This window comes from Nicotiana tabacum, chromosome 20 (assembly GCF_000715075.1).
Source record: "Nicotiana tabacum cultivar K326 chromosome 20, ASM71507v2, whole genome shotgun sequence".
Taxonomy (NCBI): domain Eukaryota; kingdom Viridiplantae; phylum Streptophyta; class Magnoliopsida; order Solanales; family Solanaceae; genus Nicotiana; species Nicotiana tabacum.
Genome location: NC_134099.1, coordinates 2,664,638 through 2,678,663, shown reverse-complemented (window position 1 = coordinate 2,678,663; position 14,026 = coordinate 2,664,638). Strand labels below are relative to the sequence as shown.

Below are 14,026 nucleotides of genomic sequence, written 5' to 3'. Positions count from 1 at the left end.
GGTCCGGCCCTTTTCCTAATCTCGCGCATAACGAGAGCTTAGTGCATCGAACATCCCTTTATCTCTATCTCTGAAACTTAATGTCTTAGTTAGATTATAGTTTATTGGAGGCCAAGTGTACGTGTAGACAATCCAATTGAACCACAAAAATCAAAAAAGGAATTAAAGTATTTTTTTAAGAAAATATGGAGCAGGAGATCATACTTTATATTTTAAGGGGGCAGACCTATAGTTTTGAATATAATTTCAATTTTTAGACTTAATATAAATACTAAGTTTGAACTCATAATTTCAAATAATCCAGAGTTGAAAACTTATTATATATATATATATATATATATATATATATATGCTCGTCCAAAGTTTGCCTTCAAAATTATGCTTTTATTAAAAACAAACAACTTTTAAAGTGTTAAATTTAATTTGGAGGTACTTGTTATGCCATATGAGTACTCCAAGTTCAATGAATACAACCATTCTTTAATTGGCATAAGCAACAAAGTACTTTTGGTCCAACGAGAATTCAAAGTAAGTGTTGTTTGAGACAAAATTTTAGAATCATAGTACAAACTGAGTCTATTTATTTTATATATATGTTGTGTAACATTAGGTCATGTCTATAATTTTCTAAAGCTTTGGCCAAGTAATAGGATTATACAAATAGTTTTGTGACAGATAACCTAAGATGGCGTTTTCAAAAGTGTATATATATATATATAATTTATAGTTTATGGGTTCTACAACGATGTCAAATTTTATATATAATAATAACTGAGTTCACAATCTAATTTTTAGAAATATTTAATAATTTTTATAATATGTATACAAGGTATGAGCAAAAGACACTGGATTTCGGTGAACTCATATACAATGCTTTGGATCCGCCCCTATATATATATAGTATAATTCCTGTATGCATTGTTCATTTTATAATCAAATTTCTCTTTCACTAAGAAATATACAATATTATATATCTAGGAAATATGTAGGCATAGACAACTAATCTACCCTACACAATAAAACAATAGTAAAGCGTACTACTATTTAGCTAAAGAAAAAGTTAGGACATATAAACAATAATGAATATTTTGAAACTTTGTTTTATTTTATTTTTGGTTGGTTAAGGAACTTAAGTACAATGTCGTAATTTTTTTAATTCATAGGCTTATCTAAAATGAGCATATTTTATTAGTTAGGACGGCAAATAAAAATTCTCATATTGTAGAATGGTCCCGACAGGACATTGGACTAGATTTATTTTTGAATTATAATCTCTTTATGGAATTTTTCAAGATAGTTTATACCAAAAGAATTTGTAATGTGTTTCCATCTTAATGAGATAGGAGAAGAAAATCCTATAATGGGATAGATAGGAACCCTCCGTCTTTAACTAGAGGTCTTGGATTTGAACTCAACTCAAATTCGGATTAGTCAGGTACTAATATGGGTATCGGACATTGGGTAAACCAGAATGAGAAAGGAAGTTTATGCTAATTAAGTTTCCTAGTAGAGGTCTACTCTAAATCACTGATTTAAAATCATTAACACACCTCTTTAATCATATGAAATGATACCATTCCCACTTTTATAAGGGAGAAAATATTCACTGAAATTACAAAATATAGAGGACTTAGATTTGCTCAAAATACTAAAAATTTGGAGTCCATTGACTAGTACACTATGATACAACACAAGAATCAGAAGTACAAATACAGGAACAAAAACCTTCTATATCTTGCAGTCACTCCACAGAAATCAGACTTCACATGCCCCAAAAAATGAAATTTGGAAAAAAAAAATGAAAAAGAAAACGTCTCGCGAAGCCCAAGAAATACCAACAAATTGAACAAAGAATACATGAGGAGATTACTTCAGGTAGCAAACTAGCAGGCAGCCTTCATCCTTGGTGGCGAGGCTGGAATTTGGAATTCATTAGGATCTATATTACAGATAACCACCAGTTCGATTACTTCTTATCAGATCCTTTGAGGTTAAGGTTAAACCATTTTCGTTTCGAGTATTTCTCCTTGGAGTCTGAACTGCCATCTTCACTTGGGCTATCGGCTTTGTAGTCTTCGCCAGATAGTTTGCTGCTACTTCCGTTACTGAAATGCCCACTCCCACTGCCACTTATGGTAGCAAGTGTCCTTGTAACCGTGAATGAGGAGTGGATGCTGTCTCTCTGTTTGAGTAGCTCATCGACCTTTATAAAAATAGCATCACTCAGAGAAATGTAGGGTAACTAACATATGATTTTTTCCTCCGTAATTAACAAACGATAGACAGTAAGTACCAAATAATCACAGCCATACTCTACGGCAAATATTGGCCATACCATCCCAGTGTAATGAAACTTAGGTATGAAAGAAACTTACAGACTGCTTCTCCTGGCTATATCTATTGGTCACTTCCTGGAACCGTGCCAATGCCTGTAAACATCAAATGGAAAATAGTGAAATGAGGATGCATGAAGAGTAAAAGATCTCACAATAAACATTGTCTACGAGCAGAAAAACAACCTTTCTATATTCTGTTTCAAACTGTCGAAGCTCATTTCTCTTCCTCAAAATCTGAGCCTCAATATCCTGGAGTTTATGAGTTGTGTCCTCGTATGTCTTGGCACACAGAGCCTCAATAGTATAACTAGCAGGCTTAAAGAAATTATCTCCTGCAGACATCAGATAAATTTTTTCTTTTAGCATTGCATAATCAGTAGCAATTTGATAGTTTTTCCCAAGTAAAAAAATATATATATATTCAACAAAAATAAAGTAAGCTCAGACCATAAACAGCAAATATGTGAGTGCCAGCTTTTAGTTCTGAGACCTCACAAGGTTGAAGGCCTTCCAACCTCTTAAAGAAAGCAGCTTCAGGATCTTTGGCCATTGCTAACTACATCATCACAAGTATTGTCCCTGCTGACAACGCTGCATGCCATACTATTGAATTTAACCAATAAAATGAAATTCACATACCGCATTTACAGTTGAATCCATTCTGTACACTTGAAAGTGCAAGAAATACATCCCTGCGGAGGTTACCTTGCCAGCTTTCTCACTATCTTCCTGTAAATAGTGAGGATGGGTCAGTTTTATTAAGAAATAGTACTAATCAGTAAATTGCTCGAGGCAAAGACAAAAAACGTACACAATAAATATTCATCTAAAAATTCCAGTTTACAAGCTCATAAACACAGGATATACAAATGTTTGAAAACTAAAAGTGAAAAGAAAGACCGAAGATAGTGCCACTGTAAGGTCAAAGATAGACATGTATAGCAAGATGTAAACCAGAGTGCAGGTAGAATTTTGAGGTATTTGGGCAGGTAAAACTTTTACATTCTTATGATAAAGATATCAAGTCTATATCAATGAGCTTCGTCATTCTTACGATTAAGATTACTAATCCAGTATAAGTTGAACTCTACAAGTTGTAGTCGTTGCATATAGCAGTTTCATATCGAATTCAGTTCAAGAAAAGCAAATTAATCTCTTGAGAAATGGTTTACTTTCCTACTCAGGTCATTAATGTCATTCAACTAAAGTAAATTGACAGTGTGTCCAGTCAAAATTACAGGTTAAAATCCAGTGTTAGCCAAACCCTGAAATTAAAATAACCCCCCAACCATCAGACACTGGTACCTTTCCTCCTAACAAGCACCCTAACCCTGGCAAGGTCCACCAGATTATAGTGAACATAAATGAAGCCACTTTCTAAACAACGATGTGCCGGCAACCAACCACGTTCATAGAATATCCTCCCTCCTTTTCTGAATTTTGCAGCCAGAATCTCACCGCACCTTTCTAACAGAAGATAACTTCCCCACATCCATCCCAATCCCTCACCCAGCACACGGGTATCAACTTTCAGAAGCAAAATGAAAACAGAAAGGTGTCACCACCCATTGCCTACACTTTCAGCCCCGTCGTCACTTACCAAGTCTCCAAAGTCCAATCAGTTAGCACCTCCGTTGAGACCACCTTCTCCTCAAATTCCCAACCAAGCAGGTCTTAAGATACTCCTTCATTGCCACGATATGGTCCCTAGACAATCTAAAAATGAGATCAAACCCAGTATCAACCCTCCTGCAATCCCCATCTAGGATCAACGCTGGCCAAATCAGAGCTTCCTTGAAAGAATGAGATTCCACTTTCGTCGCCTCTGAGAGAAGTAGGAGCTTCTCTCTCTATCGACCATAATAAAGTGATACTTCTAACAGCTGAGTTATATTGGTCAAATGCAACTCAGGGAGACCTCTTCAAGTTAAACTAATGATTGGTGGTTAAGTTTTAACCAGAGTTTAACAGCAGAAACTTTTTATCAGCATACTGGAGAATCTTTTTTAGAAAGTTAGATTGGTCTAATGCAACTCAAGCGGACCTCTTCAGGAGTTAAACTTATGATGCTGGCTAAGCTTCAACAAGGGTTTAACAGCAGAAACTTTTCGTCAAGACTATGACAAGAATTCCAGGAGAACCCTATTCGAACTTATGTTACATGGAGACAATCTGAATACCAGTAAAAAGATGTCTTTCTAAAATGCTCTCAGCACATTTACCGAGGTCCTCTAATATCTAATTTTTAGCTACCGTGCTTTAGCTTTCCGGTAATGGAATTTCCTATGGATTCTGAGTTTTTTACCAATCATTTCTCTAAGTGATTCTCAGAAACTTCGATTAAGGATCTTTAATTGGGATGGAACAGAATTTATATCATATTCGTTGGGCTTTGCTGGAGCCTTTGTCCCGGCTGGGTTCTTCTGTTTATTATTATTTATTTATTTTTGGTAATAGATCCCTGCGTCCAAAGACTAGAGGTAGGTGGTCTTATGGAGCTTGCGGGGAAGGGTAGCCATGTATGAGAGCATAGCAGTGAACTGTGGCAAACCCTAAGACAACCCATCTAAGATTGGGGGGATCCAGGTATAAAATGGGTATTAGCACTTGCTTGAATCCTTAATGTACAAAGAAACCTGCTAAACGTGGATTACATGAACTCTCTTAAAGACAGTATTATGACATACTATTTGCTTATTAAAATTGAGAGGCAAGCTATTTTCTTATTTAATCTTATAAAGTTTCTTAGGAAAGAATAGGTAAGCCCTTTCCACGAATGTTTGACTACAAACATCATAAAGTAGGAGCATGCTCAATATGTCTGCAAAATCATATATACATATAGAATTTTTTTTATAAGGTATATATACATATAGTATGACAAGTTTCGTCTATTAGGAATTATACATGTCCTCTCCTTCCCTATTGAAGGTGTTGATTCTATATTTCTTTTTTTGAAATGAAGGTGTTTACTCTATTTTTCTTTCTCAATTCAATTAACTCATGTTGGTTTTATTTCCACCTTACTGCTTTACTATTCCCTAGCCATATACATCAAGGTTCTTCAATGGAAATCTAGAGCAAGAAATATCTTAAGCACACAATAACTGGCTATACAAATCCTCGCTAAGCACACAATGGAGAATCAAAAGTGTAAAATGCATTACCTGCAAGGCCAGGCCGTAACCCCCATTTGCATCATGTTCAAAATATAGTAGCTGAAAAGTACATGAAATTCAGTTTCAGTATCGCAACACACAACACAAAGTAGAAAACTCAAAAGCATGAAGACATATAGGTACTATTTAAAAAGTGCATCAAAATAAGTATCATATAATTGTATACATCTACACTGTACCTTGAATTTGCTTTGGGCAGCTGAAGTAACTCTTACGACAATCCCAGCCTCTGCTTGTTCATCACTAATTGTTACACCAAAAAAATGAGCATTTTGCTTTTCTACCTGCATTAAAGCTCAGGTGATGTCAACCCTGGTACAGCATAAAGATTTTATCCTGCCACTTGAAAGGACAATTAAATTCTACCTTTCCACTGACTGATGTACCAATTGGAAGGGGCCGGACTGTGACAGTTCCATTCAAAGCTTCTTCAAGAACATTAGCAGAAATAGTTGTTTTGATAGGGACACCCAACTTGCTATCCAGGAAAAAAAATAAATTTAACAAAACTAATCAAAAACACCACCAAAAAAAACAACTTTGGGGAGGCAGACTTACCTAAACAAGGCTGCGAACATTGTGTTGACAGTTCCAAGGTTGGACAAATCAATTTCCATATCCATTCCTTCAGCTTCAATAGCCTTAAAATTCAAAACAAAATGTGAATAGAGTCGGCAAAAGTCATTCCTTGAGCATCGTAGATTAAAGAGGTTTTATTAGCTATAATTTGCTAATAAAATTAGACAGAATTGGAACTCTGGCTTCTAATACTTAATGCCTATTGTAACCAGATTAAGACATAGCCTACCTCAATGATTTTATAACAGCTTAATATTAGCATAAAATTTTATACACTTGTACCATGAATACTACATCACTAAGATGCACCATAACCTTCGAACTGGAAGATATTGGCATTAGAAAGCTTTTGTAACACCAATATAAACACCTTATGCTACTAATGTTAAGAACAAAGAATGTCTACATGTTCTATTGTAGCATGTTTCTTAGATAATTCGGGGACCTATAAACAATCCTCAACTAGAAATGTCAAGGAGAAGTGAAGAGTCCAGATAACTGCAGCTGATAGGATGACTTTTCAACTTTAAACCTATTGAATATTCCCCAAATACAACAGAATGGGAACTTCGAGAATGAAAGGAGTTGCATTTCCAACATCCAGATTGCTGCAGCATTATCTTGCAACCTTCAAGTATCTACATCTTGCTGAATCTTTACGATATGCTAAGTTTATATTGTCGGCACCTAAAGGGCCCATGTATAGTTTTGACTTGTGAGTACAAATGACTAAATATTCTTTGATTGAAGCCATAAAGCTACAACTTATCATACAGCTATATAGCCTACCCAAACTCTTATTTCTATTCCTTCTTGAAATCAAGAACATCCAGAGTTCTCTTGGAACTTCTTTCTTTCTACTGCTAAATCAGTCACCTCATTGAAATGCACATTAATACATAACAAGCAAATGTAAGGTGATACAAATCAAACAAAAGAACTATTATCCATGATTTCAGTCTAAAAAAACAGAAAAATAGTAAAAGACTTTCTCGTGATATGTCATTACTCGTTATGAACGACGTTGTAGAGAAAAAGGTATTTTAACCTGATCAAAAAAATAATGTACCTCAAAGCCGGCCATATCATATTGCCTCCTTTTCTCTGGATCAGATAGAATGTTGTATGAGTACGCAACCTCCTTGAAGAGCTCTGAAGCTTCGGGATTGCTAGCATTCTTGTCAGGATGATACCTGCCAATAATTTCCGCTCAATTATTCATCCACAAGAACAAGTATCAAATTGAGAAGCTACCCAACTCCCAACAAATAGCCCTAAAAGTTGTTTTTACTTTTTCCTGTATAACCACATTAACTTCCCATCACCATTGGTTTTTCCATCTGGCCATTTCTAGACTGATATATCATATGACAAAGTACTGCGCAAGCAAGTCCCTCCCATCTGTATTCTATTTCCTTCAGATGACAATATATGTCAATCTTCAGATTACTTAATTAATTACTTGACCACTAAATTACACGAGTTTTGGCTTACAACTGAAATTCAATAATCCCCATGTGCTTACCAACAAGCTCAAGACAAATACCAACAAAATGCATACACAGCTCACCACAATCCACACCAAATTTCAGTTTAGTTACTGGTTACACTTGAACCTCAGTTAAATACCATCACTCAATCAATCAACCAACGCCTTAATTCCAACTAGTTAGGTCAGCCATATAAATCTTCAGCATCTATTCTGCTATATGTCCCTTCGTATTCTCAGATCTTAATTGCGTTATGTGGTTTTTTTTTGCCTCAGGTATTGTAGTACTACTTATCCTTTATCTCCCTCTTTTTGTTCTTTCCAAGCCGAGGATCTTCTTCTTTCCGAGCCGAGGATCTACTGGAAATAGCCTCTCTACCTTCATTAGGCAGGGGTAAGGTCTGCGTACATACTACCCTCCCTAGACCCCACTTGTTGGGAATATACCAGGTATGTTGTTGTTGTTGTATCTATTCTGCTATATTTAGGTCTATTTCATTCCAATTACACCGTTAAACGCCAATAGCAACTATGTGTTAGTCCCAAACGACTTGGAGTCGGCTATATGAATCATCGCTCATCATTTCACTCCATTTAAACTATCTAAGGCCAATGTTATCCAAATAAAAACCAAAACAAAAAGTACTAGAAGTAAATTGGTCCTAGAAAATTATGGGACGTAAAGTAAAAGTGTTAACATAACTAAAATATATTCTCAATTACTCCCTCTGTTCCAATTGATGTGAAATTATTTACTTATTAGTCCATTTCCAGAAGAAAGATACATTTCTACATTTAGAAACAACTTAACTTTAAACTTTTGCATTTTACTCTTTATTTTTGTTGAGATTCCATCTTCCTGGGTCTTCTCGTGAATTTTTGCATCTGATCTAGGTTTTCTTCATTCTTTTTTGCTGTATTTCGATTCATTGTTCTTAGCCTTCTCTCTTTTCTTCTTCAATTGAAGGAAAATTTCAGAAACATTTTGTTTCTGATAAAGGAAAGAGAGGGAAGGAGTAACAATTTTTTATTTTAAAAAATCATTTTTAATTTCAAATTCAATTTCTGCTTAGGATTTGGATTCTGTGGGAGCCTAATCGTAAGCAGCCTCCCCTTGAACTTCTTCTCCTCCATTCCCAAACCTGCAGCAACCATTGGCATAAGCTGAAATACAAAAACGCCTAAGACCCAAGGATAAAATACAGATAGCGCCGTTTGTGACAAAGGAGGACCCCACCGTTTTCTTCTTCTTCTTCTTCTTCAAAGAAACACACACGGTAGAAATCAAAAATTTCAAAACTCTTCAGAAATTGGGAGCTTATTTCTAGTTTTCAAGTGTTCCCTGGGAGCTAGAAATCGGAATAGATTTTCAGGGCTTGTGATTGTTGGTTTGCCGCTGAGTTTTCACCTTGTGATTTCAGATTTTACTTTGATTTATCTAGCTGATTTTTCCTCCCATTTAGGAAGGCGCATCTCAGGTAGCGGTGATAGCTCCTTCTGGTTTTTGGGTCGTGGTATTTTCTGTGTTTTCAGGAATTCTCGGAGTATTGGAGACAAGTTGCGCGCACGAGCACTGGCAGAGGAGAGCAACCTGGGCGAGTGTCAGCAAAGGGCGGTAGAAAGTGGTGCGTGAGCGTACAACTACATCGAGTGCAGCAAATCAGCCACAGGTTTTGTTATCGGGAGTTGGTACCTCCTGTTTTACCGTTTCCCTTTTGGTGTTAGCTAAATTACTGTTACTTTACTTCGCAATAGTTAAACCTTTCAACTAGGATACTAGTTACCACTTGTTTCCTTCTAGTTTGATTTGTGTACGTTGTGCACTAGCGAGTCTTCTCTAGATTGTTGTAGGTGTAGTGGCTGCAGTCTGGGATGATAGAATAAGGGCTTGTCCTCGGGTGGGGCAGAGTGTGGGGCTGGGGTCAGGGGGTGGGTCGAGTAGCAGGGGAGGTAGAGGGGGCAAGGGAGCCTATAGGTTGAGAATCGGGTCATGGAACATAGGTTCACTAACGAGTAAATCCATAGAGTTGGCGAAAATCCTGCAGAAGAGGAAGATTAATATAGCGTGTGTCCAGGAGACTAGGTGGGTCGGATCGAGGGCGAAAAACGTGGATGGGTATAAGTTGTGGTACTCTGGTGTCCTGAGGGGTAAGAATGGAGTGGGTATCCTGGTAGATAGCCATCTTAGAGAGTCTGTGGTAGAGGTCAGGCGGGTGAATGATAGACTAATGACTATTAAGTTGGTGGTGGGTGAGGGTACTTTAAATGTCGTTAGCGCGTACGCACCGCAAGCAGGCTTGGATGAGGATATTAAGAGGCGCTTTTGGGAGGGGTTGGATGAGATTGTTCGTAGTATACCGCCTTCTGAGAGGTTATTCATTGGAGGAGATTTCAATGGTCATATTGGGTCATCTGCAGGTGGGTACACCGAGGTGCATGGCGGCTTTGGTTTCGGGGAGCGAAACGGAGGGGGCATTTCGCTGTTGGACTTTGCCAAGGCTTTCGATCTAGTCATTGCGAACTCGAGTTTTACGAAGCGGGATGAGCATTTGGTTACTTACCAAAGTTCGGTGGCGAAGACTCAGATTGACTATCTCCTCCTCAGGAGATGCGACAGAAGGTTGTGCGAGGACTGCAAGGTTATCCCAGGTGAGACCCTCTCAACGCAGCATAGGCTTTTGGTGATGGACATTTGTATTAGGATAAGGAGGAAGAAGAGGTCAGTACAAGGACGCCCCAGGATTAGGTGGGGCGCCTTAACTAAGGATAAAGCTAAGGAGTTGGAAGGAAGGTTATCGGCAATGGGAGCTTGGAGAAGTAGAGTGGACGCAAACACAATGTGGTCGACGACGGCGGACTGTATAAGAAAGGCGGCGAAAGAGGTGTTAGGGATATCTACGGGCCACAATGGTGGCCACAAAGGAGATTGGTGGTGGAATGCAGTTGTCCAAGGTAAAGTGGAAGCAAAGAAGGCGGCTTACCTGCGGTTAGTAGGGAGCACTGACGAGGAGGAGAAGAGAAAACAGTCAAAGGTATAAGGTAGCTAGGAAGGAGGCGAAGATGGCAGTAACGGAGGCTAAGACGACAGCTTTTGCTTGTCTGTATGAGGAACTAAGGAACAAATGTGAGGAGAAGAAGTTATTCCGACTCGCTAAGGCGAGAGAGAGGACAACTCGGGATCTGGACCAAGTGAGGTGCATAAAAGATGATGACGAAGTTTTGATGGGAGATGACCAGATTAAGAGGAGGTGGCAGACCTACTTTCATAAACTTCTAAGTGAAGAAGGGGATCAGGATATTATACGTGGGGAATCGAGGAATGCCGACAGTCACCATGAATTAAGTAATTGTAGGGACATTGAGATCGATGAAGTCATGGAGGCAATGCGTAAGATAAGAAGGGGCAGAGCTACCGGGCCAGACGAAATTCCGATTGAACTGTGGAGGTGTGTGGGTAGAGCAGGCTTGGAATGACTTACTGCATTGTTTAGTGTTATATTCAAGACTAATAGGATGCCTGAAGAGTGGAGGTGGAGTACAATGGTCCCATTGTATAAGAACAAAGGTGATGTCCAGAGCTGTAACAACTATAGGGGCATCAAATTACTAAGTCATACCATGAAAGTTTGGGAGAGAGTGGTAGAAATGAGAGTGTGAAGGACGGTGTCTATTTCAGACAACCAGTTCGGGTTCATGCCGGGACGATCTACCACAGAGGCTATCCACCTTATTAGGAGGATGGTGGAACAGTACAGAGATAGGAAGAAGGATCTCCACATAGTGTTTATTGATCTGGAGAAAGTGTACGATAGGGTTCCTAGGGAGGTCTTATGGAGATGCTTAGAGGATAAAAGGGTCCCAGTTGACTATATTAGGGTGATTAAAGACATGTATGATGGAGCTAAGACTCGAGTTAGGACAGTAGCAGGCGACTCTGAACACTTTCCAGTTATTATGGGGTTGCACCAAGGGTCTGCGCATAGCCCATTCCTATTTACCCTAGTGATGGATGCACTGACTCATCATATTCAAGGGAGGTGCCATGGTGCATGCTATTCGCTGATGACATTATTCTAATTGACGAGACACGAGGCGGCGTCAACGAGAGGCTAGAGATTTGGAGACATGCTCTTGAGTCTAAAGGTTTCAAGTTGAGCAGGACGAAGACGGAATACCTCGAGTGCAAATTTGGAGTTGAGCCGACGGAAGCGGGAGTTGAAGTGAGGCTCGACTCTCAAGTCATTCCCAAGAGGGGTAGTTTCAAGTACCTTGGATCGGTTATTCAGGGGATCGGGGAGATTGACGAGGATGTCACACACCGTATAGGGGTGGGGTGGATGAAGTGGAGGTTAGCGTCGGGAGTCTTGTGTGACAAGAAAGTGCCACCGTTACTAAAAGGTAAGTTTTATAGAGCAGTGGTTAGGCCTGCAATGTTATATGGAACTGAATGTTGGCCGGTAAAGAACTCACACATCCAGAAGATGAAAGTAGCAGAGATGAGGATGTTGAGGTGGATGTGCGGGCATACAAGGATGGATAAGATTAGGAATGAAGATATTCGAGAGAAGGTGGGCGTGGCCCCCATGGAGGACAAGATGCGGGAAGTAAGACTCAGATGATTCGGGCACATTTAGAGGAGGAACCCTGATGCACCGGTGAGGAGGTGTGAGCGACTGGCTGTAGTGGGCACGCGGAGAGGTAGAGGGCGACCTAAGAAGTATTGGGAAGAGGTGATCATACAAGACATGGCGCGACTTAGGATTACTGAGGACATGGCCCTTGACAGGGAATTATGGAGGTCGAGCATTAAGGTTGTAGGTTAGTGGAAAGTTGTGAATATTTCTACAGCACAATAGAGTGAGACTAGTCAGTTAGGAGTTAGACTAAGAATGTCATTGGTCGTCTATTGATGCAGGGTTTTACTTGCTAGTTTTACTATACCAGCCATCTATGTCGTATTTCGTATTCTATATTTCATATCTCTTATATTACTGTTATTTTATTATGCACTTTTATGGTACTAATATATCGGCTCCTGTTGCTTTTTTGAGCCGAGGGTCTCCTAGAAACAGCCTCTCTACCCTTCGGGGTAGGGGTAAGGTCTGCGTACATATTACCCTCCCCAGACCCCACTTGTGGGATTATACTGGGTCGTTGTTGTTGTTGTTGTTGTATGAGAAGCTTTATAGCCATACAAATATTACGGCATGTTTAAGATTCAAATGTATTATAACCACATAAATGTAACGGAGTGATTAATAGGTATTGCATATACAGATGTTTTTCTTCCATTATAATAAAATTAACTATGAATTTAGGAATATTTGTGTTTAGGGATAACTTACTTGAGAGCAAGCTTTCTATAAGCAGTCTTAATCTCCTGATCAGACGAATCCTTTGAAACAGACAACACCTCATACGGGTCTCGCCTTACTGCTGGAGCCGACGTCCCCTCCATTTTTATACCACTCATTACTACACCCTTTTCCGCAATTCCCTTTTTAAAAATTTGGAATTTCTCAAAAAATCAAAATAATCAATAAAACCTTGATGCCGCAAAATCTACAAACAAAGAGAAAATATTAACACAAACCAATTAAAATTCGAGAGAAATTTACCAAGATTTTTGCACGAAATTAGATTAATGCCAAAGGTATTCAATAAGTATTAATATCAACAAATTTTTCTATTAAAAATCAGGTGAATTATTTACCAAAAATGCAATTCCAAAATAATAGGTACTACAAGAGATCTAACATAAGGATTCTAAATCGATGAAATAATATATAGAAAAAAAAAAAAGGAAGAAATATAGCTAGGGTTTTAGGGAATTTACGTGAGGAGAAAAAGGATGACACCAGCGACCTTCAATTATTTCTTCAAAAGTTTTTGGGATGAGACTATTACGCGCAAATATGAGCTCAAAGTTTCAAAATTGGAGATTTTGATTTGCCGTCTCAAATTTTGGAAAAGCTCCATTTTTGAAAGGTGTACCCAAAATTTAATAAAAGAAGCTAAATTATGAGTGTACAAATATGTACACGTGAGGTTAAGTAAATAGCGACATGATTCTGCTAGTCAAAAGTTTTCTATAGGGGCAAACTTGTAAAAATAGCATCTTTATGGCGTAACTGTAAAAAGAACTAAGAAAAAATAATCTTCAAATAAAATCTAGCATTGTTTATATAGATTTAGTTATTCTTTTTATTTTTCACATAAAACATAACATTATTCTATTATAGTATAATGCCATCTCTTTGAGAAATAGGATATTATAGCTACTAATTTAAGTAATGGACTTGCATTACACAAAAGTTCTATTATATTATAAATATAAGTAATGCCTTTTCTTGGTTTCACAAAATAAACGAATTTAGAATACATTTTCTCAAATTAAACTTGGGGTATGATTTAGTTGATTGTGTCATGTTGGATATTGCTTC

General features: G+C 38.1%; 1 protein-coding gene across 2 annotated transcripts; it reads right to left on the bottom strand.

Moving 5' to 3' along the window:
* Positions 1-1,635: 1,635 nt before the first annotated feature.
* LOC107821941 (chaperone protein dnaJ 15) lies at positions 1,636-13,606 on the bottom strand. Of its 2 annotated transcripts, none has more exons than XM_075240560.1 (12): positions 13,420-13,606; positions 12,929-13,145; positions 7,164-7,287; positions 6,074-6,156; positions 5,882-5,993; positions 5,695-5,799; positions 5,504-5,554; positions 2,976-3,065; positions 2,784-2,892; positions 2,520-2,668; positions 2,376-2,429; positions 1,636-2,203 (listed from the first exon to the last, which is right to left on the bottom strand). In XM_075240560.1, the coding sequence occupies exons 2-12, from the start codon at positions 13,054-13,056 to the stop codon at positions 1,967-1,969; spliced, it is 1,242 nt and encodes a 413-aa protein (XP_075096661.1). In that variant the 5' UTR covers positions 13,057-13,145; positions 13,420-13,606; the 3' UTR covers positions 1,636-1,966. The 2 variants fall into 2 exon arrangements, with proteins under 2 accessions (XP_075096661.1, XP_075096662.1); XM_075240561.1 differs by having other exon boundaries at positions 12,929-13,080; positions 13,420-13,561.
* Positions 13,607-14,026: the final 420 nt, after the last annotated feature.